The 27,943-nt window shown below is 55.8% G+C and overlaps 3 protein-coding genes across 9 annotated transcripts; all 3 read left to right on the forward strand.

Moving 5' to 3' along the window:
• Window positions 1–163: 163 nt before the first annotated feature.
• On the forward strand, window positions 164–17,221 carry Wdr90 (WD repeat domain 90). 5 transcript variants are annotated; one of them, XM_021637135.2, is made up of 41 exons: window positions 166–488; window positions 591–767; window positions 852–960; window positions 1,126–1,296; window positions 1,504–1,618; window positions 1,712–1,779; window positions 2,149–2,252; window positions 2,322–2,540; window positions 2,890–2,958; window positions 4,377–4,487; window positions 4,565–4,710; window positions 4,789–4,846; window positions 6,274–6,392; window positions 6,475–6,636; window positions 6,707–6,837; window positions 6,904–7,020; window positions 7,363–7,598; window positions 7,756–7,895; window positions 8,065–8,195; window positions 9,004–9,134; window positions 9,407–9,568; window positions 9,682–9,810; window positions 10,028–10,143; window positions 10,218–10,258; window positions 10,455–10,580; window positions 10,884–11,075; window positions 11,305–11,402; window positions 11,757–11,859; window positions 12,037–12,158; window positions 12,333–12,492; window positions 12,585–12,775; window positions 13,071–13,239; window positions 13,329–13,440; window positions 13,784–13,955; window positions 15,168–15,290; window positions 15,429–15,603; window positions 15,711–15,841; window positions 15,926–16,069; window positions 16,142–16,261; window positions 16,349–16,433; window positions 16,772–17,221. In XM_021637135.2, the coding sequence occupies exons 1-41, from the start codon at window positions 222–224 to the stop codon at window positions 16,927–16,929; spliced, it is 5,610 nt and encodes a 1,869-aa protein (XP_021492810.2). In that variant the 5' UTR covers window positions 166–221; the 3' UTR covers window positions 16,930–17,221. The 5 variants fall into 5 exon arrangements, with proteins under 5 accessions (XP_060219921.1, XP_060219922.1, XP_021492810.2 ...); XM_021637136.2 differs by having other exon boundaries at window positions 7,435–7,598; XM_060363938.1 differs by lacking the exon at window positions 15,168–15,290 and having other exon boundaries at window positions 164–488.
• Window positions 17,222–17,490: 269 nt separating this feature from the next.
• Window positions 17,491–22,868, forward strand: Rhot2 (ras homolog family member T2). Its single transcript, XM_021637225.2, has 19 exons — window positions 17,491–17,643; window positions 17,737–17,795; window positions 17,882–17,963; window positions 18,062–18,105; window positions 18,806–18,859; window positions 19,218–19,270; window positions 19,348–19,456; window positions 19,556–19,657; window positions 19,802–19,900; window positions 19,990–20,098; window positions 20,175–20,295; window positions 20,551–20,635; window positions 20,714–20,856; window positions 20,939–21,039; window positions 21,121–21,251; window positions 21,364–21,444; window positions 21,592–21,711; window positions 21,807–22,009; window positions 22,227–22,868. Exons 1-19 carry the CDS (start codon window positions 17,607–17,609, stop codon window positions 22,351–22,353), a joined length of 1,860 nt encoding a protein of 619 aa, XP_021492900.1. The 5' UTR covers window positions 17,491–17,606; the 3' UTR covers window positions 22,354–22,868.
• Window positions 22,869–24,510: 1,642 nt separating this feature from the next.
• Window positions 24,511–27,249, forward strand: Rhbdl1 (rhomboid like 1). Of its 3 annotated transcripts, none has more exons than XM_021637226.2 (8): window positions 24,511–24,737; window positions 25,158–25,331; window positions 25,537–25,761; window positions 25,837–25,985; window positions 26,125–26,237; window positions 26,329–26,429; window positions 26,509–26,569; window positions 26,650–27,249. In XM_021637226.2, exons 1-8 carry the CDS (start codon window positions 24,699–24,701, stop codon window positions 26,919–26,921), a joined length of 1,134 nt encoding a protein of 377 aa, XP_021492901.1. In that variant the 5' UTR covers window positions 24,511–24,698; the 3' UTR covers window positions 26,922–27,249. The 3 variants fall into 3 exon arrangements, with proteins under 3 accessions (XP_021492901.1, XP_060219925.1, XP_021492902.1); XM_021637227.2 differs by having other exon boundaries at window positions 24,516–24,737; window positions 25,158–25,319; XM_060363942.1 differs by lacking the exon at window positions 25,158–25,331 and having other exon boundaries at window positions 24,515–24,737.
• The last annotated feature ends 694 nt before the right edge of the window (window positions 27,250–27,943 follow it).

Genomic DNA, 27,943 nt, shown 5'->3' on the forward strand with positions numbered 1-27,943 from the left:
CATGCAAGAGGCGGGGGTGGAGTGTGTGTGTGTGGGGGGGTGGCAGGGACTGGGGGTTGTCTGCTTGGTGACTGGGTGCTATGGGGCCACAGGGGTTCTGTGCGTCGCCGCAGCGGCGACGGAAGTGACGCGACGTTGCCCAGCGGCTGTTGCTAGGCGCTGCGCTGCGTGTCTTGCGTAGGAAGGCGTCAGCTGAGGCGGGAAGCGCGAGCTGTAGCGCCATGGCCGGAGGTAGCGGCGCGCGCTGTCGTCAGGTCTCGCGTCCCGGGAGTCCCGGGTCCGAGGTCCGCCGTGCGTCACTGACTGCACCTCGCGCCGAAGCCTGTCCGGCGAGCGAAGGCGAAGGGTCGCGGCGCGCTGCCCAAGACCGGTGCTCAGGCGCCGTCCCTTCTGCAGCTTGGCAGCACCCTTTCCTCAACGTATTCAGACACTTCAGGGTGGATGAGTGGAAACGGTCCAGCAAAGAGGGAGATGTGGCCGTGGTGACGGTACTGGCCGGAGGAGGTCCTTCCTGCTCCTGAGAAATCTCCCCGTGGGCACTGTGACCACCCTCCAGCTTTGCCCTGTTCGCAGCTCCTCTCTCTTTCTAGGACAAGGTCCTGAAGAGCTCCGTGTATCGCATCCGTGGGTCTGTATCTGCTAGCAACTACATCCAGCTCCCCAGAACTAGCACCCAGTCTCTGGGGCTGACTGGGAGGTACCTGTATGTGCTTTTCCGGCCTCTGCCTACCAAGCATTTTGTCATCCACCTGGATGTGTCCACCGAGGTGCTGACCTTGGAAGGAGGGCTGTGTGTTTGTTGCTGCTTATTCTTGGTAATCTCTATCTAATGGCCTCGCTCTGCCTCATAGGACGGCCAGGTCATCCGTGTGTCTTTCTCCAACCTCTTTAAGAAGTTCAAGTCCTCCGCAACATGGCTTCAGTTTCCCTTTGTCTTCGAGACTAAGACACCCAGGAGAGGTGACACCTGGTCCAGGGGGGACAGCTTGAATGAAGACCTAGAACGGGATGGTACAGGCCCAGTTGGGCTCGTGCTCGTGTGTGGCCCTGAGGACGGCTGGGGGCTGGGACTGTGAAAAATGGGAAAACAAAATGGTAGGGGCTGACCTGGCACCTGTCCTGCAGACCTGGCAGGTGTGGTTCCTCCTAGTGCCCGATGGACCTGCTTGCAGCTGGACCTGCGTGACATCCTCATGTTCTACTTGAGCAGGCGCTATGGCCACCTCAAGAGCGTCAGGCTGTGCGCCAGCCTGCTAGTCAGAAACCTCTACACCAGTGATCTGTGCTTTGACCCTGGTGAGGCCCACACTTCATGCCCCATCCCAATCAGAAGGCCGGAACCCTCCCGCTGGCAGATGAGAGCCATGCACCAGGGCTCCCAATTCTAGAAAAAGCGTTGGGGGTGGGCTGGAGGGCTGACAGATACCTGGTGTTGCATCTTACCTGGGATGGGAAGGGATAGGACAAACTTCCCTTCATCTGGAGCAACCCACGTCATTGTAGCTGTCACTGTCGCTGAGGCCCGTCATGCAAAGTTATCTGTCAACCCTGTGCCTCGAGAAATGGCCTTCCCAGTGCCAAAAGGGGAAAGCTGGCATGACCATTACATCCACGTTCGGTGAGCAGCTCTGGACCTCAGGTGGTGAGGGGCCAGCTGGCCTTCAGTCCCCAGAGACTGATTTTGCTTCTGCTTATGTTTGCCACCAATGAGGTTTCCAAGAGACGACTCAAAAGTGCCTGCGGAGCCACTTGAGAAGAGCTGTTCCCTTCCAGAGGCAGGTGGGCTGTGGCTCTACAGGCTCATTGGGCTTGGTGGGACCAGTAGCAGGGGATCCTGAGGAGGGGTTCAGTAGAGTGGAGACTCTAGCTAGTATGTGCCCGGGGCAGCCTGGAGGCAAGAACAGAGAAGGGCCTAGCCAGTGGTCATCTGAGCATCTAGAATCACATTTAAGGTCTGTGCAAGTGGCATCCGATCCCCAAGCTTCCTTGTTGGGAAAGGAGCAGCCAGCGTCTGGGTAGAATGATGGCAGAGTGTGTGATGTAGCATCTGTAGACTGGGTGAAGGGAGCCACCTGCTCCTCTCTGTACCTTTGCTGGCATTCTCACAGGCCTCTTGCTGCTCCACTCTGGCGCTTTGCTCTGTTGTAGTCTTCCTAGGGCATGTGTCACGGCGCCTGCCTCATCCGGTGGTCTCTGGCAAAACTTTGCTGAGCAGTAGGTCCCCTGAGGGCCAGATTCCTAGTCTTACATTGGTGAGTGCACTTGGGAGAGGGCTGGGGAATGGTGGCCCTAGGGTGCTGATGGCACATGTTCTACCACAGCCGTGCCAGGTCCCCTCAGCACCCAGAGTCCCTCCAGAGGTCAGTCTGACCTACAAGTCTCCAGAAGTCCCCAGTGGAGGTGCCGCCAGAATCCGTGGCCAGCGTCCTTCAGCCTGGAACGAGGTTACCGATGCACACACGGTGGTCAGTGATAGACATGTTCTTGCTGACAAACCACCTGGAGTGCCCATGGCCCTTGAGGATATTCGCTCCTGTAAGGTGAGTGTCCGTCTGAAGGCATTTGGGCATTAGCGAAATGATGGGCTGACCAGACTGAGCCCCCTGAGATGCATTCTTATCCTCCCTGCATTGAGCAAGAGACCTTGTTGATGAATAAAGATGGATTTGTTCGTCTTGCCGTCTCCAAAGGTCACCCCAGATAGTCAGTCAAAGGGCAGGACCTGGGGTTTCTGGAACCTTTACCATTCGGCCAGAAGATTACTGCTAACAGGCGCTCCCCCTTGTACTCTAGGCTTTTTTTTTTTTTCCTGAGAGGCAGCATGGGTAGGGGCTTTTGCAGGGGATGGAGTGACTTTCTCAAATCTCATTTTGCATTTTTCTGTTTCAGCTGTTCCTCCCAGACCCAGTCCTGAGGCTCAGGGGAGTCATCGGCTTTGGGGGTCACAGCACCCAATGGGTGAGGTTTCGAGGCAGTTTCCAGGCCAGTTCTCATTGGGTGGCATGAGTGAGTTTTTGGAAAGGAAAGATTTCTAGTCCTACCTCGGACAGTTTTTTTCCTATGGTGCTCAAGTAGCACTGCCCTGCCCATGTCTGCCCATCCTGTGGGGAAGTGTGAGTCTCTCAGGTCATGGGTGTCCCCTGTTCACCTGACAAGGTCTGGATGTTATAAAGGGCTCCCAAAGATCCAAGAGCTCTGAGTTTTATATATATATAATGTATTTATTTGGTTTTTGAGACAGGGTTTCTTTGTGTAGCCTTGGATGTCTTGGACTAACTTTGTAGACCAGGCAGGCTGGCCTTGAACTCACAGAGATCTGCCTACCTCTGCCTCCCTGAGTGCAGGGATTACAGGTGTGCACCACTGCTCCTGACTTTTTTTTTTTTAAGCTTATTTTATGTGTATGAGTGTTTAGTTTGCATGTATGTATGTGTCTTGTGAGGGTGCTGGATGCTGGGGAGGTCAGAAGAGGTCACTGGATTCCCTGGAACTAGAGTTATACAGATAGTTATTAGCTACTGGAAACCAAATGCAGGCCCTCTCTAAAAGGAACAAATGCTTTAGACAGCAGAACCATTTCCAGCGCCATATTGATTTGTATGTGTGTGTGCGTGCTTGTGTGTGTGTGTGTGTGTTTATTATGTTTGTGCAGAAGCCCACAGAGATCAGAAAGGGGCATCAGATCCTCTGAACATGAGTTATAGGCAGTTATGAGCCACCCTGTGGGTGCTTGGAACACAACTTGAGTTCTCTGCAAGAGTAGTAAACCATCTTTACTGCTGAGCCATCTCTCTAGCCCCGTTACATCTTTAGACCTTCTATGAGTGTGGGTCTCTGATCCAGAGCAGATCTGTTGGATTTGGGTGTGACCTGGGATATTGGCTCTAGGATATGCAGTGGGCTTCTAGGGAAAGCCTCAGTTAGCAAGGAGTGGTGTGTTTCCCTCCTTCCTAGGCATTCACCAGGCCCTTCTGGTCTTTGCCTCTGAGTCTTTGATCTCTTGCTAGCAAGATTGCCAGTCTTGCTGGGTGTGCACATGCCTGTAATCCCAGCACTCTGGGAGGCAGAGGCAGGTGGATCTCTGTGAGATCAAGGCCAGCCCGGTCTACAAAGCGAGTCCAAGCCAGCCAAAGCTACAAAGAAACCCTGTCTCGAAAAGAAAAACAAAAACAAAAAACAAGCAAACAAACAGATTTCCAGTCAAAAGTTGAAGGGGGCTTTAGTGGTCTTCTCCACATATGCCAGTGATGGGGAACAGATGTATCATCTCTGGGTAGCCACAGGCACACACGCACACCAGTCTCCCCTTCTGGGCAGCCAAGAGGGACCTGATTGGATTTCTGTGGGTGACTTTGGTCCTGGCCCCCATGCACTAGGCCCTGTGGACCAAAGATGGTATGGCTGTTGTTTACCCCTGCCATGCAGTCATCATCGTCCTGCAGATTGATACCGGCCAGCAGAGGTTTTTCCTTGGTCACACAGACAAGGTATGTGCCTCTTGGGCCTGGCAGGGAGTGGTGAACCTGCAGGACACATACCCTTCCTCTTCATTTTACTTGTCCAGGTCTCTGCGCTGGCGCTTGATGGGAATGATGTGCTGCTAGCATCAGCGCAGGTGCAGCCTCCCAGCATGGTGCGTCTCTGGGACTTCCAGACTGGGGGATGCCTGTCCATCTTCAGAAGCCCACTGCATACCATCTGCTCCCTCAGGTGTGGTAGTCTTGGGGTGGGGCAGCAGTGGAGTGGGAGGTGCTGAGAAACTGCTGACCTTGTCTTCCGCATCTACAGCTTCTCCAGGAGTGGGGCGCTTCTCTGTGGTGTGGGCAAGGACCAACATGGGAGAACGGTAATGTGTCCACAAACCTGATGCAGGAGGTGGGGCCCTGGCACTTGGATAGGGAGCTCCAGCCAGCCTTTTCTTCTGTTTTTTTTTTTTGTTTGTTTGTTTTGGTTGTTTGATATTAGATTGTTTGTTTTGTATTGTTGGTCTTTTGAGACAGGGTTCTCAGTATAGCCTTGGCTATTCTGGAATTCGCTCTGTAGACCAGGCTGGCCTGGAACTCATAGAGCTCTGCCTCCTAAGTGCTGGGATTAAATGTGTGCACCACCATCACTCAGCTTGGCCTTTGTTTTCTAAAACTCTTGTCTTTGTTTATTTCTGCTTATTAAGGTAGTAGGTATGTCTCCATTTAAGATGGGGCTGGAGAGATGACTCAGTGGGTAAGAGCACTGGCTGTTTTTCCAGAGGCACCCCCCACTCTACTCCCTAGCCCCCATCCCCCAGTCCAATACCAGACATCTACATGGAGGCTTACAACTCCAGTCCCAGGAGATCTGGTGCCTTCTTCTGGCCTCTGAACACTGCATATACAGCACATAGACATACATTTAGGCAAACACTAATATTTATTTAAAAACCCAAACAAACAAACAAACAAACAAAATGGGGCTGGAGAGATGGCTCAGAGGTTAAGAGCACTGGCTGTTCTCCCAAAGGTCCTGAGTTCAAATCCCAGCAACCACATGGTGGCTCATAATCATCTATAATGAGATCTGGTATCTCTTCTGGTGTGCAGGCATACCTGCAGGGAGAATACTGTATACATAGTAATAAATAATACAAAAAAAATTTTTTTTTAAAAGAGAATCGAAGTGGGCTGGGTATTGGTGTCACATTTCTTTGTGTCCCCAACCCATAGTTCTACCCACAAGACAAAGTTTCTCTGTGTAGCCTGGCTGTTCTGAGCTGTGGACTTGACAGGCCTTGAATTCACAGGGATCTGCCTCCAAAGTGCTGGGTTTAAAGGTGTGTGCAACCACTGTCTGGTGATGGCACCTTCCTTTAGCCCTAGCAATGGGAGAGGATTGGGGCAAGGGCAGATGCACAGTTCTCTAGGCAGTCTGGTCTACATGGCAAGCTCCAGGCCAGCCAAGGCTGCAGACTCTAAATCTATATTTAAATGTTCAGTGTTGTCAGAGTAGTAGGCATTTAGCTGTTATTGAGAGACCCAGTGTTTCAATGTGGGCTGCCTCTGGCTATTTCCCCCTGAATGCTGGGGATCCAGTCTAAGGCCCGACATGTTAGGCAAGTGCCCTGTCGCTGAGATATGCCCCAGCCTCACTCAGGTTTCTCTGTCTATAGACTGCTACACTCTGCAGACTTGATGCTCAGAGCCTAGGGTCCCAGCTAGTCCTTACAAGTCAGGGCAGGGCTGGGAAGAGACCTCACTGGGCTTGATTCTGCACCTGGGGTTCATTCTGGGTTTGTTCCAGGTGGTGGTAGCCTGGAGCACAGACAAGGTGGGCCTTGGTGGTGAGGTGGTGGTTCTTGCAAAGGTGCACACTGACTTCGACGTTCAGGCCTTCCAGATTGCCCTTTTTGATGAAACCAGGTGACGTGGCCCTATGCTCCTGGGACAGGGTTTGGACCTTGAGCCCCTCTCCTCCACATTGCTTACTCCGCCATGCCTGCAGGATGGCGTCATGCGGTCGGGGCAGTGTGCGGCTGTGGCGGCTGCGGGGCGGCGTCCTGCGCTCCTGTGCTGTGGACCTAGGGGAGTACTGTACGCTGGAGCTCACTGACCTCGCCTTTGCACAGACCCTGGATGGCCACTGGAGACCCTCGGCCGGCATGCTGTGAGTCCCCGCCTTTGTGCTTACCCAGCCCACCCTTTACCTTGCCTCACCTGGTGCCTCCCTTCGACAGCTTCGTGTGTAGCCACAGTGGTCACATCCTGGAGATCGACCACCAGCGCATGACGGTGCAACACGTCCGCCGTTTGCTGCCCACTCAGCCCTCTGGTGTCCCTCTCACCGAGAAACAGAGCTTCAGCATGGGTAGGTCTGCACCCATCCCTGGCAGAGGTGCCATCATATCGAGGTACTGATGCCTGCCCCTTTCAGGGTCCGGCATCGCTATCAGCAGCCTCGGTGTCTCGACTACCACGTGCGCTGTGGGCTCTGAGGATGGCTACCTGCGCCTCTGGCCCCTGGACTTTTCCTCAGTGCTTCTAGAGGCCGGTGAGATGGCAGACATCTATCTACCGTAGCTTGGGGAGAACTGGCCCTCTGGCTCTGGTTTTGGTGGCACTATTCTTGGGCTGGACAATGAGTTGTGGGATGAGGGCCTACCCTGAGCCTGGCTGCCTATCAATACCAGTGATGCCTGCAGGCTGGTTTCACAGGGAATTTGAGGGCAGTGGCTAGTGGGCATGATACTCTCAAAACCCTGGAGGCCTTGGCAGCAACGAAACAGGTTGTCTGTGTCTTGGGGATCCCAGAGCCCGCATAGTATGGTATAAACTTTCCTGTAGTCAGCTCTGAAGCTTTTTAGACCCCAGAGGCTGTTGACTCTTCCCACAGAACATGATGGCCCTGTCAGTTCGGTCTTCTTCAGCCCTGACGGTCTGCGTGTGCTGTCCACCACCACCTCAGGCCACCTGGGCTTCTTGGATGTGCCCTCCCGGGAGTATACTGTGTTGGCACGCTCCCACATGGCCCCAGTGCTGGCGCTTTCTACAGAGCAGAACCGGGGACAGATGGCCACTGTGTCCCTTGACCACACTGTCCGCATCTGGGACCTGGCTACCCTACAGCAGGTAGGGAGTGGCAAAAGGCTGTGGGCAGGGGGACCCACAGGGAATTTGGTCCTTCCAGCCCAGTCTCTGGAACTTTGTTTAAAATCATATGGGCTATTCTTGTCCCTTGGATTCTCTTGGATCCTACTGACTCTTCATGGTGGCCTCTTCCCTCCAGCTGTATGACTTCTCATCCTCTGATGAAACCCCCTCTGCTGTTGCTTTCCACCCCACATTGCCAAGCTTCTTTTGTGGCTTCAGCAGTGGGGCTGTACGCTCCTTCAGCCTGGAGAACTCTGGGGTCCTGGTTGAACACACGTGAGTGTCCAGGGGACCAGGCCACACAGACACCAGCAGTGAATGCAGAAGCTAGAGAGCCCTGTGGGATCCCGAGTGGGGAGGACCCTTAGCAGGAAAGCCAGTGCCACTACAAACCCTGTCTTGGCTCCCAGGGCCAAGGCCAGTGAGTGTCCCATGTGTGATGCAGGCGTCACCGAGGGGCCATCACCAGCCTGGTCATCACCCCTGACGGCAGATTCCTGTTCAGCTCCTGCTCTCAGGGCTCCCTAGTCCAGTACAACTGTGCTGTCGCCCGATGCTGCGTCCTCCGTGTGGCAGGTCAGGCTCCTAGCCACTCATACCGGTTCCAAGGCACTGGGGAGGTCTGTCTCAGTTAGCTCTCTATTCTGTGATAAAGACCATGAGCAAAGGCAACTGGGAGTGGGGGAGAACAGGCAGAGGGTTTATTTAATCTTCTGGGGAAGTCAGGGCAGGAACTTGAAGGTAGGAGCTGCAGCAAAGGCCATAGAAGAGTAACTGCTTACTGACTTGATCCCCATGGCTTGCTCAGCCCTGCTTTCTTATACAGCTCAGGACCACTGCCCAGAAATGGTACTGCCAAAATGGGCTGGGCTCTCCCACATCACTCATTAGTCAAGAAAATGCTCCAACAGGTTTGCTTACAGGCCAGTCTGATAGAGGCCTATTGAAGTTCGCAATTGAAGTTCCTTCCCTCTTCCCAGATGTCCCCGGCTTATGTCTGGTTAAATCTGACCAGGGCAAGGCCATCACCTCCACACTCAGGGCCTGTGTTGTGCCATGTACCTCCCACCAAGGAGGGGTCTTTGAACCCTCCTCACAAACCAAGGGTCACTAAGGGTCTGTGCCTATCCTGCTTCAGAAGGTGGGCGGCCTGGGTACCAGGAAAGCGACTGGGAGAAACCCACTCAAAGGGCATCTGTGCCTCTGGTGGTCCTCCTTGACCTGTGTCTGCCAAGTGGTCACGTGGTGATCACAGCTTGTGAGAACTGGTGATCCCAAGTACAAGCCCTGTGGAAGCTGTAGAGGGCCAGTGTGTGCTGCAGGGGAGATGGGATTAAGTGTCTCCTGCCACACCTGCTGACCCCCCTGCCCTGTGCTGCCATAGCCAACATGGTATGTCAGGATGGCCACCCCAACCCCAATACTCTGGCAGTCAGCGGAGACAGCTGCCGGCTGGCCTTTGTGGGTCGGTCCAAGTGCAAGGTGACAGTCGTGGAGTCAGACTCCTTGAATGAGGTGAGTGTGGGACCTCCTCAGTTGGGGGTTCTGCTTGGCTAGGTATAAAGTGTCCAGGACTAGGTGAGAGGCTGCAGTTGCCCAGGGGCAGTCCTGGGCCTATCCATGATGCTAAGGGTCCTGGGTTCACCACGCGCACAAGAAGCTCAGCTTCCTTTGTGGGGGTCATATCTGGGTACCCAGGTGGGCGCTCCTGAAGCCACTTCCCTCCCTAGCTCTGGGTGGTGCCCACTAAGCCTGGAGTTGGAAGTTAGTGGTCGCTTGCCCCCCAGCTGCTACATGTTGATGTCAGCACCCTCCACCTGGCCAGCGGCCACCCGGACTGGGCTGTGGCCGTCTGCTTCAGCCCCGGGAACTCAGGCCATCTGCTGGTGTCCACATCCTCTAACAAGGTTGTGGTGCTGGATGCTGTGTCAGGACACACTATCCGAGAGGTGAGTCACGGGTCTGCAGGCAGCGGGCTGCTGATCCCTGTGCTCCTGCAGCCTTGTCCCCAGTGCCAGTGGCTCCACCACAGAGGGGCCTCTTTGGGCACGCTTCATTCCAGTTATCTAGTGTCCGCTCCAGAGCCTGCGCCTCCCTGGCTATTAGTGAGGATGCTCGTTTGCTCCTGGGAGCCACTGGCCGGACCATTACAGTGTGGGATTATCCAACGCAGGCGAGTCCTAGCTGCCAGGTACGTGCTGTGGGTAGCCAGAGTCTATGGCTCCCCGAAGATGGCTGAGGAGACCTCTGGAAGACCAAGGGAGGGAAGGCAGGGATTGGAAAGATAGACGGTGATGTGAGAACCCTCTGCCTGCTGAGGCCAAGTGCTTCATGGGATACCTAGCTACTGGGAGCACAGAATCCAGGGTACGCTCTGGGTCCCTATATGTGGTGCTTGCCGCCCCTAGGTATACATTGGCCACTCAGAGCCTGTGCATGTTGTAGCCTTCACCCCTGATCAGCAGCAGGTCCTCAGCGTGGGGGATGCCATCTTCCTCTGGGATGTCCTGGCCACCCCTGAGAGGCAAGTGTCTACCCTTTGCCGTGTCTGCATGGACCTTTTGCTGGCTGGCTCCTAACACCTTTTCTTGTTCTCAGAGACCAAAGTGATCCTGGGACACCCCCAGTCCATGAGGCGGGTGAGTGACCCAGGCTGAGGTGGAAGAGGAGGGTATGGCAATGTTAGTTGGTATGGAGCCGACACTGGGTTGGTGGCCATGTTGGGCAAGCAGCACCATCTCCTCTCCTATGCCTGATGTGTCTGTCGTCCCCATAGAGTCTGCCTCGATAGCAGGTCTGACGTGCCCAACCCTGACACGGTCTTTTTATCTCCAGGCTCTAGTGTAGGACAGCTGGAGGACCTGGCATCTGGGGCCAGTGGACTCCCTCGGCAGCAAGTGCCCTTACCATCTCAGGCATCACCACCCCCACTGAGCATCCATGGCAGGCCCCTGGAAGGAGGTGCTGATAAGGGTTGGGGTCCTGGGCAGGCCTGGGTATACAGGGTCACAGAGTGTGCCTTGGTGCTGATTCTGAGTGGTATTAGGCCAGGTAGCTGTTTTCCCTTTTCTTCTTCTTCTTTTTTTTTTTTTTTTTTCTTTCAAGACAGGCTCTCACTGTGTAGTTCTGGCTGTTCTGGGACTTGCTATGTAGACCTGGAGGGCCTCAAACTCACAGACATCTACTTGTCTGTGCCTTCCAAGAACTGGGATTAAAGGCATGTATCAAGTCTGCCTTTCCTCATCTTGTTGGTCCTGACCCTAGGCACTTTTTCCACATCGGATGAGGAAGGACTCTGTGAGGAGAACCATGTTTCTGAGGTGTTCCTCCAAGGCCAGGCCCCAACCCCACCTGTGCTGGTGGAGAAGGAGGCCAGTGGAGCTGGAGATGGCCCTCGGGAAGCTGCAAAGGGCTCCCAGACACTTGCTGTGCTTCCTTGTCACCACAGTCAAACGAGTAAGCAGGTGGCCACAGGCAGGGACAGAGGCCTCTGTCAGGCCATTTTGGCAGCTTAGTAATCTTTCCTGAAAGATGAGTTGAGGTCGCCTCCAGTATTCTGGGGATCCTGATATACCTGTGGTGGGTGGGAACCAGATCTCAGCTTAGCAGGGTTGGGAGTCTGTGTGTCTGGGAGGGAACTCTGGTAGTAGGAGTTCAGTGTCCTGTGGCCTCTTTCTCCTGTCAGGTGAATGGAGCCTTCAGAGGGCAAAGACTGGCCTCCCAACCCGCCCAGACTCCTACAAGCACTTCACAGCTCGCTATAAGGCCTCCACTCGGGTCAAGGTTGGCAGCACACCACGCTAGGGGGTTCTGAGGATAGTCTCTGGTGGACAGGGCCCCAGGGTAGCCTTCACTCCATTTTGCACACACACATCCTCCATCCTGTAGCAGACTCTCAGCTTTCCGGTGTTGTATTCATCCTACCTCCATCTCACCAGTGCTCCCCTTTCCTGACCCCGTTAGACTCCAGGAGCATCAAGCTCCTCGTTCCTATGGCTCCCACAGGTCCCACCTAGCTCCCCATTTACACCCCGGGTTCCTTACCTGACCATCTCTGTGTATCTCCAAGCAGCCTGCCTGTGTGCTTTGGGGGCCAGCTATGCTGGTTACCAGCTTCCTGGCTCTGCTTCTTCGTAGAGTGTCTCCTTCCCTCCCGTTGGCAGGGAGCAGCTGCGACTGAAGGCCGTTGTGGGCTACAATGGGAACGGGCGGGCCAACATGGTTTGGAGGCCCAACACAGGTAGGGCTACCGTGCTCAGTCTCATCCTCTCGGGCGGGTCCTCCACAGCAAACAGACACTGGATGTCCTTGAAGCCTCTAGAGTGTAGGGCACTGGCATATGCCCTTGTCATGCTGAAGCCCCATGAGGCCTGACTGTCAGCAGTGATGGGGATATTGTCATCTTTCTTGCTAACAGGCTTCTTTGCCTACACATGTGGCCGCCTGGTGGTGGTGGAGGACCTGCATTCTGGCACCCAGCGGCACTGGTGCGGCCATCCCCAGGAGATCTCTACTCTGGCACTCAGCGAGGATGGCCAGGTACATACCCAGCCCATGTCCAGGGGCACAGTGTACACTAGAGCTGTACATGGCACACCCCCAAACCACACAGGTAGGCTGCTCAGCATGAAGGACACAGCTCAGCTTACCCTCCATTCAGCAAGGGCAGGCATACAGAGCTGCCTCCATTGATTACTCACCTCCTGCCTGCAGGTCCTGGCCTCTGCCTCCTGCTGTGGCAACACAGCTGCCCGCTGTCAGATCCGAATTTGGGATGTTCCCAAGGGCCTCTGTCAGCACCTCCTTTCCCACCATGACACAGCTGTACAAGCACTGGCCTTTTCCCCAGACGATGAGTTCCTTGTAACACTAGGTAGGTAGGCTTGGGTGGACAGAGGGAGGGCAGACTTCTGAGGAGCCCCAGTGGCTGGACTATGCCTGACATCCCTGTTAATGTGTCTCCAGGGGACTATGCTGACCGCACCCTCGCCCTGTGGAGCATGACCACCTATGAACTGCTGTCATCCGCTCGCTTCCCTGAGCCTGTGCATGGTGTGGCCTTTAATCCCTGGGATGCCAATGAGCTCATCTGTGTGGGCACAAGTGCCATCACCTTCTGGCTCCTGCAGCATCATGGGACAGGCACCAGCTTCCAGGTACCAGGCTGCTGGCTGAGGTGTTTCTTTTCTCATTTTATTTTAATTCATTTGCATTGGTGTCTCACCTGCACGTGTGTCTGTGTGAGGGTGCCGATCCTTTGGAGCTGGAGGTACAGTTATGAGCTGCCGTGTGGATGCTGGGAATTGGACCTGTGTCCTCTGGAAAAGCAGCCAGTGCTCTTAACCACTGAGCTACCTCTCCAACCCTGAGGTGTTTCATGGGCAGCTTCAGAGGAGGAGTCTGGTTGCCTGAGGACATCACTGACCTGCAGCCACATTTGTGCTCTGTCAGGTACACCGAGAACCAGTCCCTGAGGAGTTGGGGGCATCCGAGTTGACCTCACTCTGCTATGGGGCCAGCCCTCTGCTCTACTGTGGCTCCAGCTCTGGCCAGGTCTGCGTCTGGGACACTGGCACTGGCCACTGCTTCCTGGCCTGGGAGGCTGATGACGGCGAGATTGGTGAATGCCCAACAACCTCTGTAGCCCTCCAGTGGTGCTGGCTGTTGCAGTGTGGGTAGTGGGCATCTTATACCCACCCTGTTTTCTAGGAGTGCTGCTGTGTTCCGGCTCGAGACTGCTCAGTGGCAGTAACACACGAAGGCTGCGTCTTTGGGCCGTGGGGGTTGTGCCAGAGCTGAGGCGCAAAGGCTCAAGTGCCAGGTGAGCTGCCATGGGCCTCCATCCTGTACCTTCCCTTGGGTTTTGGCTACAGGGTCTCAAGTCCCTGATGGACCCTGCAAGCCAGCACTCCTTCTGTAGCACAGCTCTCAAGTGAAGGCTGCCTTACCTGTCTGTCATTAGCTGGGCCCCTCCTTGAGGATACACTCAGGCATAACGTGGGCCTTGCAGGTTGCAGACCAAGGAGAGAGAGGCTTGAAGCCCTTGGCTCTGTAGGGTCTTTATTATTTCACCCAAGAGAGTGCAGCACCAGACTGACGGCTGCTGCTTCACCCATCACCTGGTGGGTCCCCAGCCTCAACACTCCTTTCCCCTATTCTCTTAGGTCCAATTCTGTTTTCATGGAGCGTGAGCTGACCCTGGACGGGGCTGTGGTGAGTGCCAGCTTTGACAGTGGCATGGACATGGGTGTAGTGGGCACCACAGCTGGCACGCTCTGGTATATCAACTGGACAGAGGGCACTAGCACCCGCCTCATCAGTGGCCACAGGAGCAAGGTGAGCCTGCTGGACTGCTAAGGATTTTCACCCTGGGCAGGGCAGGCTAGGGCGGCAAACCCACCTACTCCCTATGATCATCCTGTCTTCAGCTCATGAGTAACACTGAGGCAGACTCAAGTGAGGGCATCTCCTGGGTCCAGGCATCATATATACCAGCCAGAGCCTGGCTGTGCAGTGTTTCCAGATCCTGGCTAGTGTTTCTGTATTTTACTTTTCTTTCTTGTAACTCGTTAATGAACCCACATCACCTGATTGGCACTTCCCAGAGGCTGGCTCTGCTGACATCATCAGGGTCCTACTGTGGAGTCTAGGTGGCAGGAGGCTCCCGCAGGTTCTGGTTGGATCTGCTCATATGTGGTTAGAATTGGTCTGGGTTTTCCAGGTGTGGGAAGGTCTAGCCAGGCCTGTCAGTTGATGGGACTATCTGGATCTATTCATGCTGGACAGTCATATGATAGATCATGGTCTGTGTTGGGCTCCAGATTTCTGGGTTCATCCAGGCTGTCTGTCAGTTCTGTCCTTTCTATGGCCAGTCTCCCATTGTTCAGGTAGCTGACATGCTCTCCTGCCCACAAAAGGTTTGGGTTTTGAGCCCTTATCTGTGCTGCCAGTCCCAAGTGCATTCCAGAACTGAGGGTAGACAGGAGTTCCAGGCCCATAGACAGCGTGACATGAACCTTATGAGCCCACTGTTGGTCAGATGACTGGAACTGGAAATGGAACCCTAACCTTGAATTTTCTCCAAGAGATGTCACATATCCGTTTACACTGAATTTCATTGGCTTGTGGCATCTGTGCCACCTTTCTCCAAAAATCTTGATTCTCAGTGTAGTGCCCATGAGGTACACATCTGTTTTCCCCATCAAGACATTCCACAGCCTGAATAAAAAGCCACAAAGCCACTCCTGTTGTGAACATTGGAGACAGCCGCATATCTGCTTGTGCTTTTGCTCTCAGTGTGTAGCCTGCTAAAGACAGGTGGCCACATTATAAGTTCTCCATTCTGTCAGTGTTTCCCATGGGTTTCCAAGTCTCAGCTGCTGATGGGTTCATCCGCACTCTAGGGAGCAGCGTGTGCCTCACATGGAGGTGGTTGGGCCAAGTGGGCTTGGGCAGGAGACAGTTGTTCCTGTGTGGGCAGCCTGGCCTGGAGATCAGGGTAGGAAAGGCCCAGATGGGCATGCCCTCAGCCATCCTGGGGTCCCGCAGGTAAACGAGGTGGTCTTCAGCCCCAGTGAGTCTCACTGTGCCACCTGTGGCGAGGATGGGAGCGTGAGGGTGTGGTCTTTGGCCAGCATGGAGCTGGTGATCCAGTTCCAGGTGCTGAACCAGGTAGGTGTGGAGTCCAGGGGGAAATGGTATGTGTCCAAAGCAGAGCCCGGGTCATGTGCTCTGCTCCCACGTGCTGAAGCTGGTGCCTCTGTTGCCTCCCTGGGGAAATGCTGGTTTTCACCCCTCATGGGACACTAGAGCTGCCTCTGCCTTGCCTGGACCCCCCCATCCTGTGGACGCCCAGAGCAGCAGCAGGTGGTGGCAGGCTACAGCGATGGCACACTTCGAGTCTTCAACATCTCTCGGACTGCCATGGAACTCAAGATGCACCCCCACCGGACTGCTCTGACAGCCATTGCCTTCTCCACTGATGGTGAGGAGAGGCAGCTGCAGAGTGTGCCAACCTCATCCAGCCCACACCACACTTCCAGGCCATGGGTTGGGGTCACAGAATGGCAACATAGTCTCCATGTGGCACAGGTCAGACTGTCCTATCTGGAGACAAGGATGGGCTTGTGGCTATCAGCCACCCCTGCACAGGAATGACCTTCCGCATGCTCAGTGACCATCGGGGCGCTCCAATCTCTGCTATCCAGAGCACAAACAAAGAGGTAAGGCAACCTCAGGTGATGGTGGGGAGGGAGCTAGGGTGCTGTGGGCAGTCAGCAGGTTCTCACATCTCTCATTTTTTCCAGTATGGAGACTTAGGGGTAGAGGGTGCAGAACTGTGGCTGGCTGCAAGTGGGGACCAACGGGTCAGCATCTGGGCCTCTGACTGGCTCCGGGACCGCTGTGAGCTCCTGGAATGGTTGAGCTTTCCTGCACCTGCAATCTCAGAGGTAAGAGTTCCATGGGTAGATGGGTGGGGACTGGAGCCTGCACAACTCATCGTAACACACTACTTTTCACAGGCTCCAGGCCTCCCGCCCCCGTCTCTTGCTGCCTTCTGCCCTTGGGATAAGGCGACACTGGTGTGTGTGGGCCTTGGTGCACATGAAGAGGTAGTCTTCTACAGTCTCCGCCAAAAGCAGGTAGGTGGTTATCCAGGGCTGTGTGTCATAGGGTCGTGAGGCTGTGTCCCTAGCAGGAGTGTCCACTGTCACGCTGTTTTCCTGCAGGTGGTGCAGAAGACACCGCTGCCCTTCTTTGCCATGTCCTTGAGCCTGTCCCCAGGGCCCCAGCTCATGGTGGTTGGTTTTGCTGGTGAGTGCTGGTGAACACACTTGTGCTGTTTTGGGAAATGGCAAACTGGTTCACCTCTGCCTTGGACTTCCCCCCTATGAGGAGGATGGAGACAGCCCCAGAGAGAGGTGTAAGCTCAAAGGCCAAGGTGTAAGTTACCAGCTGCAGCACCTGCGCTGGGGCGTATGTAGAGGGCAGCCTTGAAGGCTCTCAGTCAGAGCAGGTTTGGGAACATAGAGACCATGGCCCTGTTCCCCTCAGCAGGGTTCCCTGCTATCAGTACTGAGTCAGGCATGGGACACAGAGGATGGGAATGCCCCTGGGTGCTGCCTGGCCCTCCCACCGTCATCTACCCACAGAATGTATGCTGAGGCTCCTCGACTGTGCATCAGGGACTACCCAGGACTTTGAAGGCCATGATGACGCAGTCCACCTGTGTCGGTTCACCCCGTCTGGAAAACTGCTCTTCACAGCTGCTCACAATGAAATCCTGGTGTGGGAAGTCACCAGCCCCTGAGCAATTGCTGGGAACATAGGAAGAAAAGCCAGGCTCTGGGTTGTTGTATGCTGAGCCAGGATGACTGGGACAGTCTTCAGAACTACATTAGTTTGAGTTTGGGTAAATCTGAAAACATTTAAGGAGGCTGAGGGTGTGGCAGTGTTTTATAATCTGTGAAGATATGAACCCCAGAATCACTCCCCCCACACACAGAAGACTTAGCATACTGTGGAGGTTGTCACATGAATGTTATTTTATTGTTTTCATTTTGTACAGTTTAAACAAATAAAAATGGCATTTATTATATTGATACATTGTTTTACTGCTCCAAAAATTGCGTCTCTGCGTCACTTCTGTCCTGTGCTCAGCCTCTGCCGCTATCCTGTCCATTGTCCGGCCTTGCTCTCCACTGGCCTGTCCACCTGAGAAGCTTGTTGGGTCTAAGAGAACTGTCTGCACCACGAGCAGTGTCAGGAGCGTCCCAAGTGGTGGCGCCGTCCCTATCCCACAGCTCAACCACAAGCTGGTGCTGCGTGGGCGGGACCGGAAGTTTGTATGAGGGCGGGACTGGAGACAGGAAGTGCGGGATCCTGCGCGGGTTGAAGGAGAGGGCTAGGGTTGGGGTTGGTATTGGGTCTACTGGGCACGTTGCGGGCCGGGAGGGAGGGTTTGGGGTGCTGCTGCGGGCGGCGGCCATGCGGCGCGACGTGCGCATCCTGCTGCTGGGCGAAGGTAGGCGGTAGGGCCGTGGGCAGACAGATGGGGTCGCCGTGACCTCCGCCGTGCTCCTGACTATACTGTCCCCCTCCATCCCCACCCGCGCAGCCCAGGTGGGGAAGACTTCTCTGATCCTGTCGCTGGTCGGCGAGGAGTTTCCCGAGGAGGTGCGCCTGCCGGACCGGACACCCGGGGCGGGTGCTAGGCTCTGGACACCCGGGCTGCCCATTCAGTGCTGACCCACCTGTTGCAGGTCCCTGCCCGCGCGGAGGAGATAACCATTCCCGCCGATGTCACCCCGGAGAAGGTGCCCACTCTTATCGTGGATTACTCAGGTATCTCCAGAGACTGTCCCCAGCCGGTGTGTATTGGGCCTGCAGTCGTTCTGCGTCGAGCCCAACAGCCATTCTACAGCGCTTCTTTTTCTCCCCAGAAGCGGAGCAGACAGAGGAGGAACTTCAGGAGGAGATCCACAAGGTGCAGTGCATCTTGAGGGCCCGTGGGTACTGAGCCCGATTCATTGGTCCCAGCTTGCTGCCACCTAGTCTTTAATCGGCTTCCTGTTCTTCGGAGCTGGATTAGGTGACTGGCAGGGCTTGACCCTGATAATTCAGCTGTGACCTTCAGAGCTGAGTGTTGTTGGCGTTCTCAGATCACAGCCTTGGGGGAATCCGGACTGGTCCACAGCCTCCATTGAAAACCCACTCTCCTCCTGTTCCCCGGTACATGGCACCCTAGGCTGTGGTGGATGCCATCTTAATTAGGAGTTACCTGTTGTCAGAGTTCCTAAGTTCCTGAACGCAGTCCTTCAGCCTTCTCTGTGCCCTGCAGGTGCAGCTCACTGGTCAGGGTGCAGTGTCTCTGTGCTTTTGTCTGCAGCGTCCTTGCTGCTTGTACTGAGATGGAAAGTGAGATTTGGGTCTGGACTGTTCCCTGCCTGTGGCGGGTCAGTCGTAAGCACTTGGGACAAGGATGTGCTCACTAGAGCCATGGTGCTGGGGTCTGGTATCTCTTAGGGAGAGCTGACAGGTAGAGGCCTGCTTAGCAAAGGTGGTCTTCCCGAGCCTCAGAATCTGAAGCCCATCCTGCTGTGAGCACCTGGGACATGCTGGCGTGGACCAGGCTGTCCATAATGAGCAGGCAGACTCTGCTCACCCTGTGTCCTGCTTTCCCTTAGGCAAACGTAGTGTGTGTGGTGTACGATGTGTCTGAAGAGGCCACCATTGAGAAGGTGAGGAAGAGGGCACGCTCCTTGTCCATTCTCAGCCCAATTGCTAGTGCCTGGCGTAGTTGGCGGTTGACCTGTGCAGTATACAGTGGCTCTTGAACCTCAATCTTTGTTTCCAGCCGTATTCTCTGTTAAGCCTTTCCGGGAGCCCCATATGTCTAAGCTAGGGAGCACTCTCATACCCCAGTCTGCTTGGGGAGGTTGCAGCTGTTGGGGTCAGACGAGTCCCTGTCCATCATCTGCAGTCTCGCACTGACTTCATCCTGCTCTCCTAAAGCTTGTTTAGCCCCAGAACAAGCTGGTGAGCTGGACTGGTGAGCGTGTGCACATGTTTGCCTCATACTTGGATTTTGTCTTTCAGATCCGAACCAAGTGGATCCCCCTCGTGAATGGCAGGACTGCGACAGGGCCCAGGTGACCAGCAGGGCCTCAGCTAGCGGGACTAGACCCCACCTGCTCCCCATCCCTGGTGATCATGGCCTCTCTCCCAGGTTGCCCATCATCCTGGTAGGCAATAAGTCAGACCTGCGACCGGGGAGTACTATGGAGTCCGTGCTACCCATCATGAGCCAGTTTCCTGAGATAGAGACCTATGTTGAGGTTAGCAGAGGTTATAGAGGAGGGCTGTGTTAAGACCCTGTAGTAGCACCTTATATCTGCCTTGGATCTGTCCCTGAGCCTGTCCCCACCCTTGTCCAGTGTTCAGCCAAGCACTTGAGGAATATCTCAGAACTGTTCTACTATGCGCAGAAGGCTGTTCTGCACCCCACAGCCCCCCTTTATGACCCCGAGGCCAAACAGGTGAGCAGTGGGTGAGGGTCACACACTTACTTCCCCAAGACTCATCTCAAGGTCCATGTGGGGTGTTGGATAAGGAGAGCAAATGACTGGGAGTGCTGACAGGGTGAACAGGGAAAGGGCCACTTGGTTGTTGTGTCCCTGCAGCTAAGACCTGCATGCGCCCAGGCTCTCACACGCATCTTCAGGCTGTCAGATCAGGACCTCGACCACGCGCTCAGCGATGAGGAGCTCAATGCCTTCCAGGTGTGGCATTGCCCTGACACCCCAGTTGCCTTTGTAAGAGGGTCATCAGGACAGCTGCCTGATCTGACACACTTCCTTCCCGGAGGCAGAAGTCCTGCTTTGGCCACCCCCTGGCCCCACAGGCCCTGGATGACGTGAAGAGGGTCGTATGCAAGAATGTGGCAGGCGGTGTACAGGACGACCGGCTGACCCTGGAAGGTGAGACAGATATCATCTTAGGCCCTGGCGTGTGGGGAGTGGCCGGGCTGAGTGCTAGCCCTCCGCCTTTTCACAGGCTTCCTCTTCCTGAACACACTTTTCATCCAGCGTGGCCGGCATGAGACCACGTGGACCATCCTGCGGCGCTTCGGTTACAGTGACTCACTGGAGCTGACGCCTGACTACCTCTGCCCACAGTGAGTTGCAGGCTGGCGGGCAGCAGTGCTTATGCTCTTGGGGTGGATCCTGCTCAGTGGGCCTCCGTGGGATTGGGGCCCTCAGCACTGGCTATCTTGACCCCATGAGCACTCCGGCTTGGCCTCTCAGCACACACTCACAGTCACTCCCCTTGCTTAGCCCCAGCCGTCTGAGCAGAGGGTTCTATTGGGAATGCACAACTGCCCAGGCAGGTCCTGCACTGTGGCCTGGCTAGACTCCTGGCATCTCCACAGGCTCCATGTACCCCCTGGCTGCAGCACAGAGCTCAACCACCGTGGCTACCAGTTTGTGCAGCGGATCTTTGAAAAGCATGACCAGGTGAGCACCATTACCTCATCTGCCCTTTGACACCTCCCCACCCCCAGGCACATGTCACCATAGCCCCTCTGCCTGTAGGACCACGATGGTGTCCTCTCGCCCACGGAATTACAGAATCTCTTCAGCGTGTTCTCAGTGGCTCCCTGGGGCCCTGAACTCTCCCACACAGTCCCCACTCAGGCTGGCTGGCTGCCCTTGCATGGATATCTCTGCCAGTGGACGTAAGTACCGTGTGCAGCTCCCTGTCTGCTCCTACCCACCCCGTCTTACTCTCCTTAGCACCGTGCCTCCCTTTACTCCTAGCCTGGTGACCTACCTAGATGTCCAGCGCTGCCTTGCACACCTGGGCTACCTGGGCTACCCTACCCTCTGTGAGCAGGACTCCCAGGCACAAGCTATCACAGGTGGGTGACCACTTTTTTGGTCCTGCGGCCTAGCCCCTCCTCTTCCATGGCCAACCCCCTCATGTGAGCTCATCTTTGTAGTTACCCGAGAGAAGAAACTAGACCAGGAGAAAGGGCAGACACAGCGCAACGTTCTTCTGTGTAAGGTCTTGGGAGCCCCAGGAGTGGGCAAATCAGCCTTCTTGCAAGCCTTCCTTGGCCACAGCCTCAGGGTGAGAATTGTGGAGGCCCCAGCCCCTCCCCGGGAACTCTAGTGGGCAGGAGAAGTACCACAAGAGAACTCTGGGGCCAGCAAGTCAAGGATCTTTTCTGCTGCCCACGCAGGAAGCCAGGGACCTCCCTGAGAAACCCCCTATGTACACCATCAATACAGTGCGGGTCAGCGGACAGGAGAAGTACCTGATTGTGAGTGGGGGGACGTGCTCCCTGTCCTGAAGGGTAGGCCTGTGACACCCCATGTGGCCCCATCCTTCCTCCCAATGGGGCTGCCCCGGGGTGGCCCTTCGGCAACCCAGCCTTGGAGAGGACACTTAAGGCTGCTCTTTGTCCCAGCTATGTGAAGTGAATGACAGCCTGCTGGACAGCTCTCTAGACAGCACCTGTGATGTCGCATGCTTAATGTTTGACAGCAGTGACCCCAAGACCTTTGCGCACTGTGCTACCATATACAAGGCAAGTCCTGCCCTGGGGTCCTGTAGTGGGTTCCCGGCTGTAGCCCAGCTACATAGGACAACAAACTCAGCTCTCATTTTTTTTTTCCATTACAGCACCATTACATGGATGGGCAGACCCCCTGCCTTTTTATCTCCTCCAAAGCCGATCTCCCTGAAGGTGTTGCCGCACCAGGCTTGTCACCAGCTGAGTTCTGCCGTAGGCACCGGCTGCCTGCCCCAGCCTCATTCTCCTGCTTGGGACCAGCCCAGCCCAGCACAGATGTCTTCACCCAACTTGCTACCATGGCCACTTTCCCGTGAGTATACCTGCCACAGCCTTACTGTGGGGTAGCTATCCCAGGGCTTGGTCTCATCTGGGTACGAAGGTGTCAGAGCTTTAGGGTGGGTCCTATGGCCCAGAGAGCTATGCTGGATGTCCCCCCCCCCCCCCCGGCTTAGCCTCTGGCTGCTGGGGTCCCGGGTTTTTCAGCCCTGGGCTTTTAGTACATGCCTTGAGCATTTTTCTTTCCACAGACACCTGGTCCACACAGAGCTGCACCCCACCTCCTTCTGGCTGCGAGGAATGCTTGTGGCTGTTGGGACTGCGGTGGCCGCTGTCCTTAGCTTCTCACTCTACAAGGTCCTAGTGAAGAGCCGATGATGAAGGACCCATGAGCCTCTCCTGACCCAGGCACAGCACACTGTGGTGCCTTGTGGGGGCCCATACTGTAGAGGAGTATGGGCTTTCAGCCTGGTGGTGTAATGGCTGTGTGGCTACAGAGTCCCCGGGACTGATGTGGGGTACCTGCTCAGGGACTTGGTGTCTAAACCTTCGAGTCCAAAAAATCTGTTGCCCTTTAACAGGGCTGTGTTTTGCCCTGTCCTGCTGAGCCTGGGGGCACAGGTGGCAGGTATAAGGCCTTTAGCCTTGAAGGGAGTATTGTGTATTAGGGGATGGGCTGTGGGGAAGGTGGCCAGTGACCAGGACCTGGAGTTCTCAGGGTGCTTCCTCCTTCCTGGCTTTGTACGGTCAGTGGGCATGGGGCCAAGAGGTTTTGGTTGAATCGGGGAGGGGCCTGATAGTCACAGAGTTCTACTGTCGAGCCTTACCCACACTCCAGCTACAGAGCAAGTGGAATTGGGTTTCCTGATTAAACTTCACTTGTTTCCATCTTCTTTTGACTTCTCAAAGCAGCTTTTTTTTTTTTTAATTTTTTTTTATGCTTGTTTTTATGTGTCTGAGTGTTTTACCTGAACATATTTAAGTGCATTTGGGTGTGTGCCAGGTGCCAGTGCAAGCTAAGTGGGTGTGTCAACTTCCTCTGGAACTGTAGTTAACTGATGATTGTAAGCCACCATGTGGATGTTTGGAACAAACCCAGGTCCTTGCAGGAGCAGCAAGTGCTCTTGCCCACCAAGCCATCTCTCCAGCTCCATGACGATGGCTTTTCTTCATTCAATCTAAATGTGACTCTGTCTTTGTGTGGGTTGAAAATGTCACCTGACCCTTCTGTCTCCCCCTGTTCCTGGGTCCCTATCCTGAGATCTCACTAGTCACAGAGATAAAATTGCTGTGGAAGATCCAGTTGGGGTCTGCTGTCCAGGAATGTCACCATCCATCAGTGTGTGTCTCTGTGTGTGTGTGACAGATCCAATGCACATGTCTGTTTCTTCCCTGGGAATGTAGCTTCTGTGTTGTGGGTTCATTACCCCAGACTTCAGCCCAGTCAGCTTGCCGCTGGCTGAGCTGCAGACCTGGCTTTATGTGCAGCCTGCCTCTGAGAACCTAGGCCTTACACACAGCCTGGCTGTTACAAGTAAGGGACAGCCACAGATCTCAAGCCTGGCCAGAAGCAAGGGGGAGGATGACTGCTGGGCTCAGAGTTGTTCTTTTAACATGGCCTACCGCCAAGGACAACCAAACAGGAGTCCACACACTCAAATAGCCAGTGTGTGGGCAGGCGGGTACTCCTCTGCCCAAGAATGTCTACCTAATGGGGATCCCTGAAAGGTAAGGCCCCTCCCCTCCCACTAAGCATCTGGGCAGGATGCTGTATTCCCCATGGAGGCTCATCAGGCAGGAATAACTGCCGTAGCATCTCTGCAGCAGCAGATTCTGTTTTTTGAGTTGATACTTGGAGAGGTTGCCATGGTTACACTAGCCATTAGTCGGTTACCTTCACTGTCCTCTGGAGCAAATCCCCTCTCTTATTCAAGCTGCAGTCCTACCTTCAGACAGCTATCCTTGGGTCTTTTTTGGGTATCCCTGTCTTGAATTCTCTACTCGAGATCCTACTGTCTTAAATCCAGTGCAGGGGGATTTGGTTAGGGCTCCCAGGCTTAGCCATGAGCAGGGGCAAGGGTGTCAGTCTTAGTCTGAGCAGTGGCAATGCCTTGCAGACTGGTGTCTGAACTTGCATTGTGGGTCCTGGGCTTCCTTGCTGGAACAGTGCAAAATAAGGACAAGTGCAGCTACTGCAAGCAGCTCTAGCTCAGGAGAAAGTCAGTGCGATTGGGGAACAAATGGACCTTGACCTCCTGGGAATGGGTCACAGGCATATTTTTAGTCATGAGACGCTTCCTAGAGGAGGTAATGGTAATAAACATACCGAGTACAGAAACCAGAAAGGCTGCCTAAGAGGACTATTGGGTGCTGCAGGTTCCCAGCTATAACCTCCCGGGAGAAGCTTCCGCAGCACGCAGTGCAAGAACTGCACGCAGGCAGTGGTTCTGGGTCGAGCTCTTCGGTGGGGGACGGTTCTACTCAGGATGTGAGTAGTGTCAGGGCAGTGCTGTGCGCGTGCAGGCTACGCGCGTGCTCCGGATCTGTGTGCGCGCTCACGTGCGCGCGCGGGGCTGGCATCTTGGTGACGGTGTGACGCTGTCTGAGCTCGGTGCGCGCAGAGCAGAGCGGGCGGGCGGAGCGGGCCGGCCGGGGCGGAGCGGAGCGGTCCGCAGAGCAGCCCCTCCCGGCCTCGGCCGACCCCCGGCCCTCGGCCCGGCTCTATGGACAGGAGCTCGCTGCTGCAGCTCATCCAGGAGCAGGTGCGTGGTGGGTGGGAGCTGGCACTGCCTTGGCTCCCTTCCAGCCGGTGAGGGGCTCGGGGGGAGGGACCATGCTCGCAGAAGGCCCTTCCAGGCAGCCGCCTCAAAACCTCCCTTTCTGCACGACCTTGGCCTCTGAGACTCCGGACCCTAGGGAAAGGTCCTGCTTCATCGGGTTTCCACAAAAAGCTGGGGAAGGAGGGTGGTGTTCCTTGGACCTAGGTCCTCCCCCTTTCTAGGACTGGTAGGGTGAATATGAGGTGGTAGAGCATCCAAACCAGGCACCTTGCCCTGCCAAGGCCTGGGAACAAGCTGGTTCTAACAAACAGGCACTGACTGCCACAAAGGTCCAGCCTTCCTAGCCAGCCTGTCTCAGCCCTGTGGCTGGGGGTTGGCCCACCCTCTACTCCCCCACCACAGCAGCTGGATCCTGAGAACACAGGCTTCATCGGTGCGGACACCTTCGCTGGTCTGGTACACAGCCATGAGCTGCCCCTGGACCCCACCAAGTTGGACATGTTGGTGGCTCTGGCTCAGAGCAACGAGCGGGGCCAGGTCTGCTACCAGGAGCTGGTGGACCTGGTCAGTGCCATGGTGTGTGGGCAGCAGGGGAGGGCCCCAGGCCTGGTCAAGCACAGCACCCTGATTAAAGCCGGGTGGGCACGCAGCTTTTTACTGCGTAGGGCTTACAGACCTGGGCAGCGTGGAACAGAACCTCAGACTGTTAGCCACACAGCCAAATAGGACAGGCTTCCACAGGAACAGCGCTGTCACCCACTCTAAAACTCCTGCCCTTCAGATCAGCAGCAAGCGCTCCAGCAGCTTCAAGAGGGCCATTGCTAACGGACAGCGGGCGCTGCCCCGGGACGGACTGCTAGACGAGCCAGGCCTGGGTGTCTACAAGCGGTTTGTGCGATACGTGGCCTACGAGATCCTGCCCTGTGAGGTGGACCGCCGCTGGTACTTCTACCGGCACCGCAGCTGCCCGCCCCCCGTGTTCATGGCCTCTGTCACCCTTGCCCAGGTGGGCCTGCCCACATGCTGCCCCGGGGCCTCCTGAGTCCCTAGTCATGACCAGCTCTAACACTAGTGTCCCCAGATCATCGTGTTCCTGTGCTACGGGGCACGCCTCAACAAGTGGGTGCTCCAGACCTACCACCCGGAATACATGAAGAGCCCTCTGGTGTACCACCCGGGACACCGTGCTCGCGCCTGGCGCTTCCTCACCTACATGTTCATGCATGTTGGGTAAGTGACCCCCAGCCCCTGCCCGTTGACTCTGAAGGCTTAACTCCCCCGCAGAAGAGGGCTTGCACTGCCCGAGGGGGTCTGGGAGCAGGCAGGGCACACATCCTACCAACCCTCCGCAATGCTCCTTTGTGGCCAGGCTGGAGCAGCTGGGGTTCAACGCCCTCTTGCAGCTGATGATCGGGGTGCCCCTGGAGATGGTACACGGCGTACTTCGCATCAGCCTGCTCTACCTGGCGGGTGTGCTGGCAGGTGAGACAAGCACGCCAGTGGGTGGGTCCCCGTTTACTTCACTTGGTGAAGTGAGGGCCAGCTGTGCCCTTACTTCTCCCTTTGCCCACAGGCTCCCTGACTGTCTCTATCACAGACATGCGCGCCCCTGTGGTAGGGGGCTCTGGAGGGGTCTATGCCCTGTGCTCAGCACACCTGGCCAATGTTGTCATGGTAACGGGACTGCCCTCCTGGGGAGGCGGGAAGGGTCCCCCTGGACACGCTTCACAGCCTGTCTGCCTGCCCCCATCAGAACTGGGCTGGGATGCGGTGTCCGTACAAGCTGCTGAGGATGGTGCTGGCTCTGGTGTGCAGTGAGTAGTGGGGCAGGTGGGGCGCTGGGAGGCCCTCCTCCTGCAGACGGGGCCCCTCCCACCTGTTGCTCCCTCTGCAGTGAGCTCCGAAGTGGGCCGGGCTGTGTGGCTCCGCTTCTCCCCGCCACTGCCTGCCTCAGGTCCACAGCCCAGCTTCATGGCACACCTGGCTGGTGCAGTGGTAGGTGTAAGCATGGGCCTTACCATCCTTCGGAGCTATGAGGAGCGCCTGAGGGACCAGTGCGGCTGGTGGGTGGTGCTACTTGCCTATGGCACCTTCCTGCTTTTCGCCATCTTCTGGAACGTCTTTGCCTATGACCTGCTGGGTGCCGATATCCCCCCTCCACCATGACCTGCTCCCTAGGGCCATATGGCTAGAGCCTGGCCTGCAGTGGGTCAGCCACCAGGTGGGCCTGCATGTCTGCCCTCTATGAATGGACCTCTCAGCTGCTTTTCCCCACAGGGGCAGGCAGGCCCTGTGATCCCCCGGGTTGAGGCCAAGTCTTTCCGAAGACCTTGCTGCCCCTCCCAAGGCCTTTCCGGGGGGAGGGGTGCTACTAGGCCAAGGCTGGGTGGAGGTCCTTGAATGTGACCCTAGAGGAGACCCCCTCCTTCCCCACAGACCCCCAGGACTTGCAGTCTGAGCCTTTTTGGAGAATGAATAAATATTTTACACAGCACTAGGTAGCTGTCCTGGGGCTCTGCAGGCTTGTCTGCCCCCTCACCCAGGCTGTATGGGACACCTCCCCTCCAGGATGGTCTGTACTCCCTTCTCCCTTGAAGCTCTGCACCTGTCATGAGGTGGTGGTGGTTTCACTCCTCCTAGCCAGGGCCGAAAGAGTCCACACAGGGGCACTTGGGAAAAGACTGTGGACTTCCAGGTCAGGCCAAGTTCAGCAATTGTTTATTGTGCTCCAAGAGCTTCCAATCTCTTGTTCTTTCAGCCTCCCTTCCAAAGGCAAGCCCATGGCAGAGGCAGGTTCCCTTGGCCTGGGTCCTGTAATTCTTGGCAGGGGAGGCCTAGCTGGGGTGAAGTTCGGGCAGTGGGTCCAGGTATATAGCTTCTGCCCCATAGTCTGCAGTGCCGTCTCCACAAGACGAAGCATCTACAGCCTTAAGGCACTCACTAGTGAGGACCACAGGGTTCTGGGGTCGTTACTAGCCACTTGAACCCTGATGGGGTTCTGGGTGACCTCCCAGACCTCAGCAACTGGCTCACCTTGGCTCAGAAATTACAGTGCATTCTTGCCCCTGGGACACAAACAGCAAAAAGTGCTTGAGTGTGTACTGCAGGCTTAGCAAACTGGGCACTGTAGCCACTGCCTCTTCGCATACAAAAGCGGCTCCTTCAGAAACTCCTGCCGCCAGAACCAC

The sequence above is a fragment of the Meriones unguiculatus genome, chromosome 11, assembly GCF_030254825.1.
Source record: "Meriones unguiculatus strain TT.TT164.6M chromosome 11, Bangor_MerUng_6.1, whole genome shotgun sequence".
In the NCBI taxonomy this organism is placed as follows: Eukaryota; Metazoa; Chordata; class Mammalia; order Rodentia; family Muridae; genus Meriones; species Meriones unguiculatus.

Bases quoted from the DNA above. Each gene is read 5' to 3' on its own strand.
- Rhbdl1 (XM_021637226.2), top strand. From the start codon at position 24,699: ATGGACAGGAGCTCGCTGCTGCAGCTCATCCAGGAGCAG. The intron at 25,986-26,124 runs GTAAGTGACCCC...CTTTGTGGCCAG, and splicing joins TACATGTTCATGCATGTTGG to GCTGGAGCAGCTGGGGTTCA. The intron at 26,238-26,328 runs GTGAGACAAGCA...CTTTGCCCACAG, and splicing joins CCTGGCGGGTGTGCTGGCAG to GCTCCCTGACTGTCTCTATC.
- Rhot2 (XM_021637225.2), top strand. From the start codon at position 17,607: ATGCGGCGCGACGTGCGCATCCTGCTGCTGGGCGAAG. The intron at 17,964-18,061 runs GTATCTCCAGAG...TTTTCTCCCCAG, and splicing joins TCTTATCGTGGATTACTCAG to AAGCGGAGCAGACAGAGGAG. The intron at 19,457-19,555 runs GTTAGCAGAGGT...ACCCTTGTCCAG, and splicing joins AGATAGAGACCTATGTTGAG to TGTTCAGCCAAGCACTTGAG.
- Wdr90 (XM_021637135.2), top strand. From the start codon at position 222: ATGGCCGGAGGTAGCGGCGCGCGCTGTCGTCAGGTCTCGCGTCCCGGG. The intron at 768-851 runs GTGCTGACCTTG...TCTGCCTCATAG, and splicing joins ACCTGGATGTGTCCACCGAG to GACGGCCAGGTCATCCGTGT. The intron at 4,488-4,564 runs GTATGTGCCTCT...TTACTTGTCCAG, and splicing joins TCCTTGGTCACACAGACAAG to GTCTCTGCGCTGGCGCTTGA.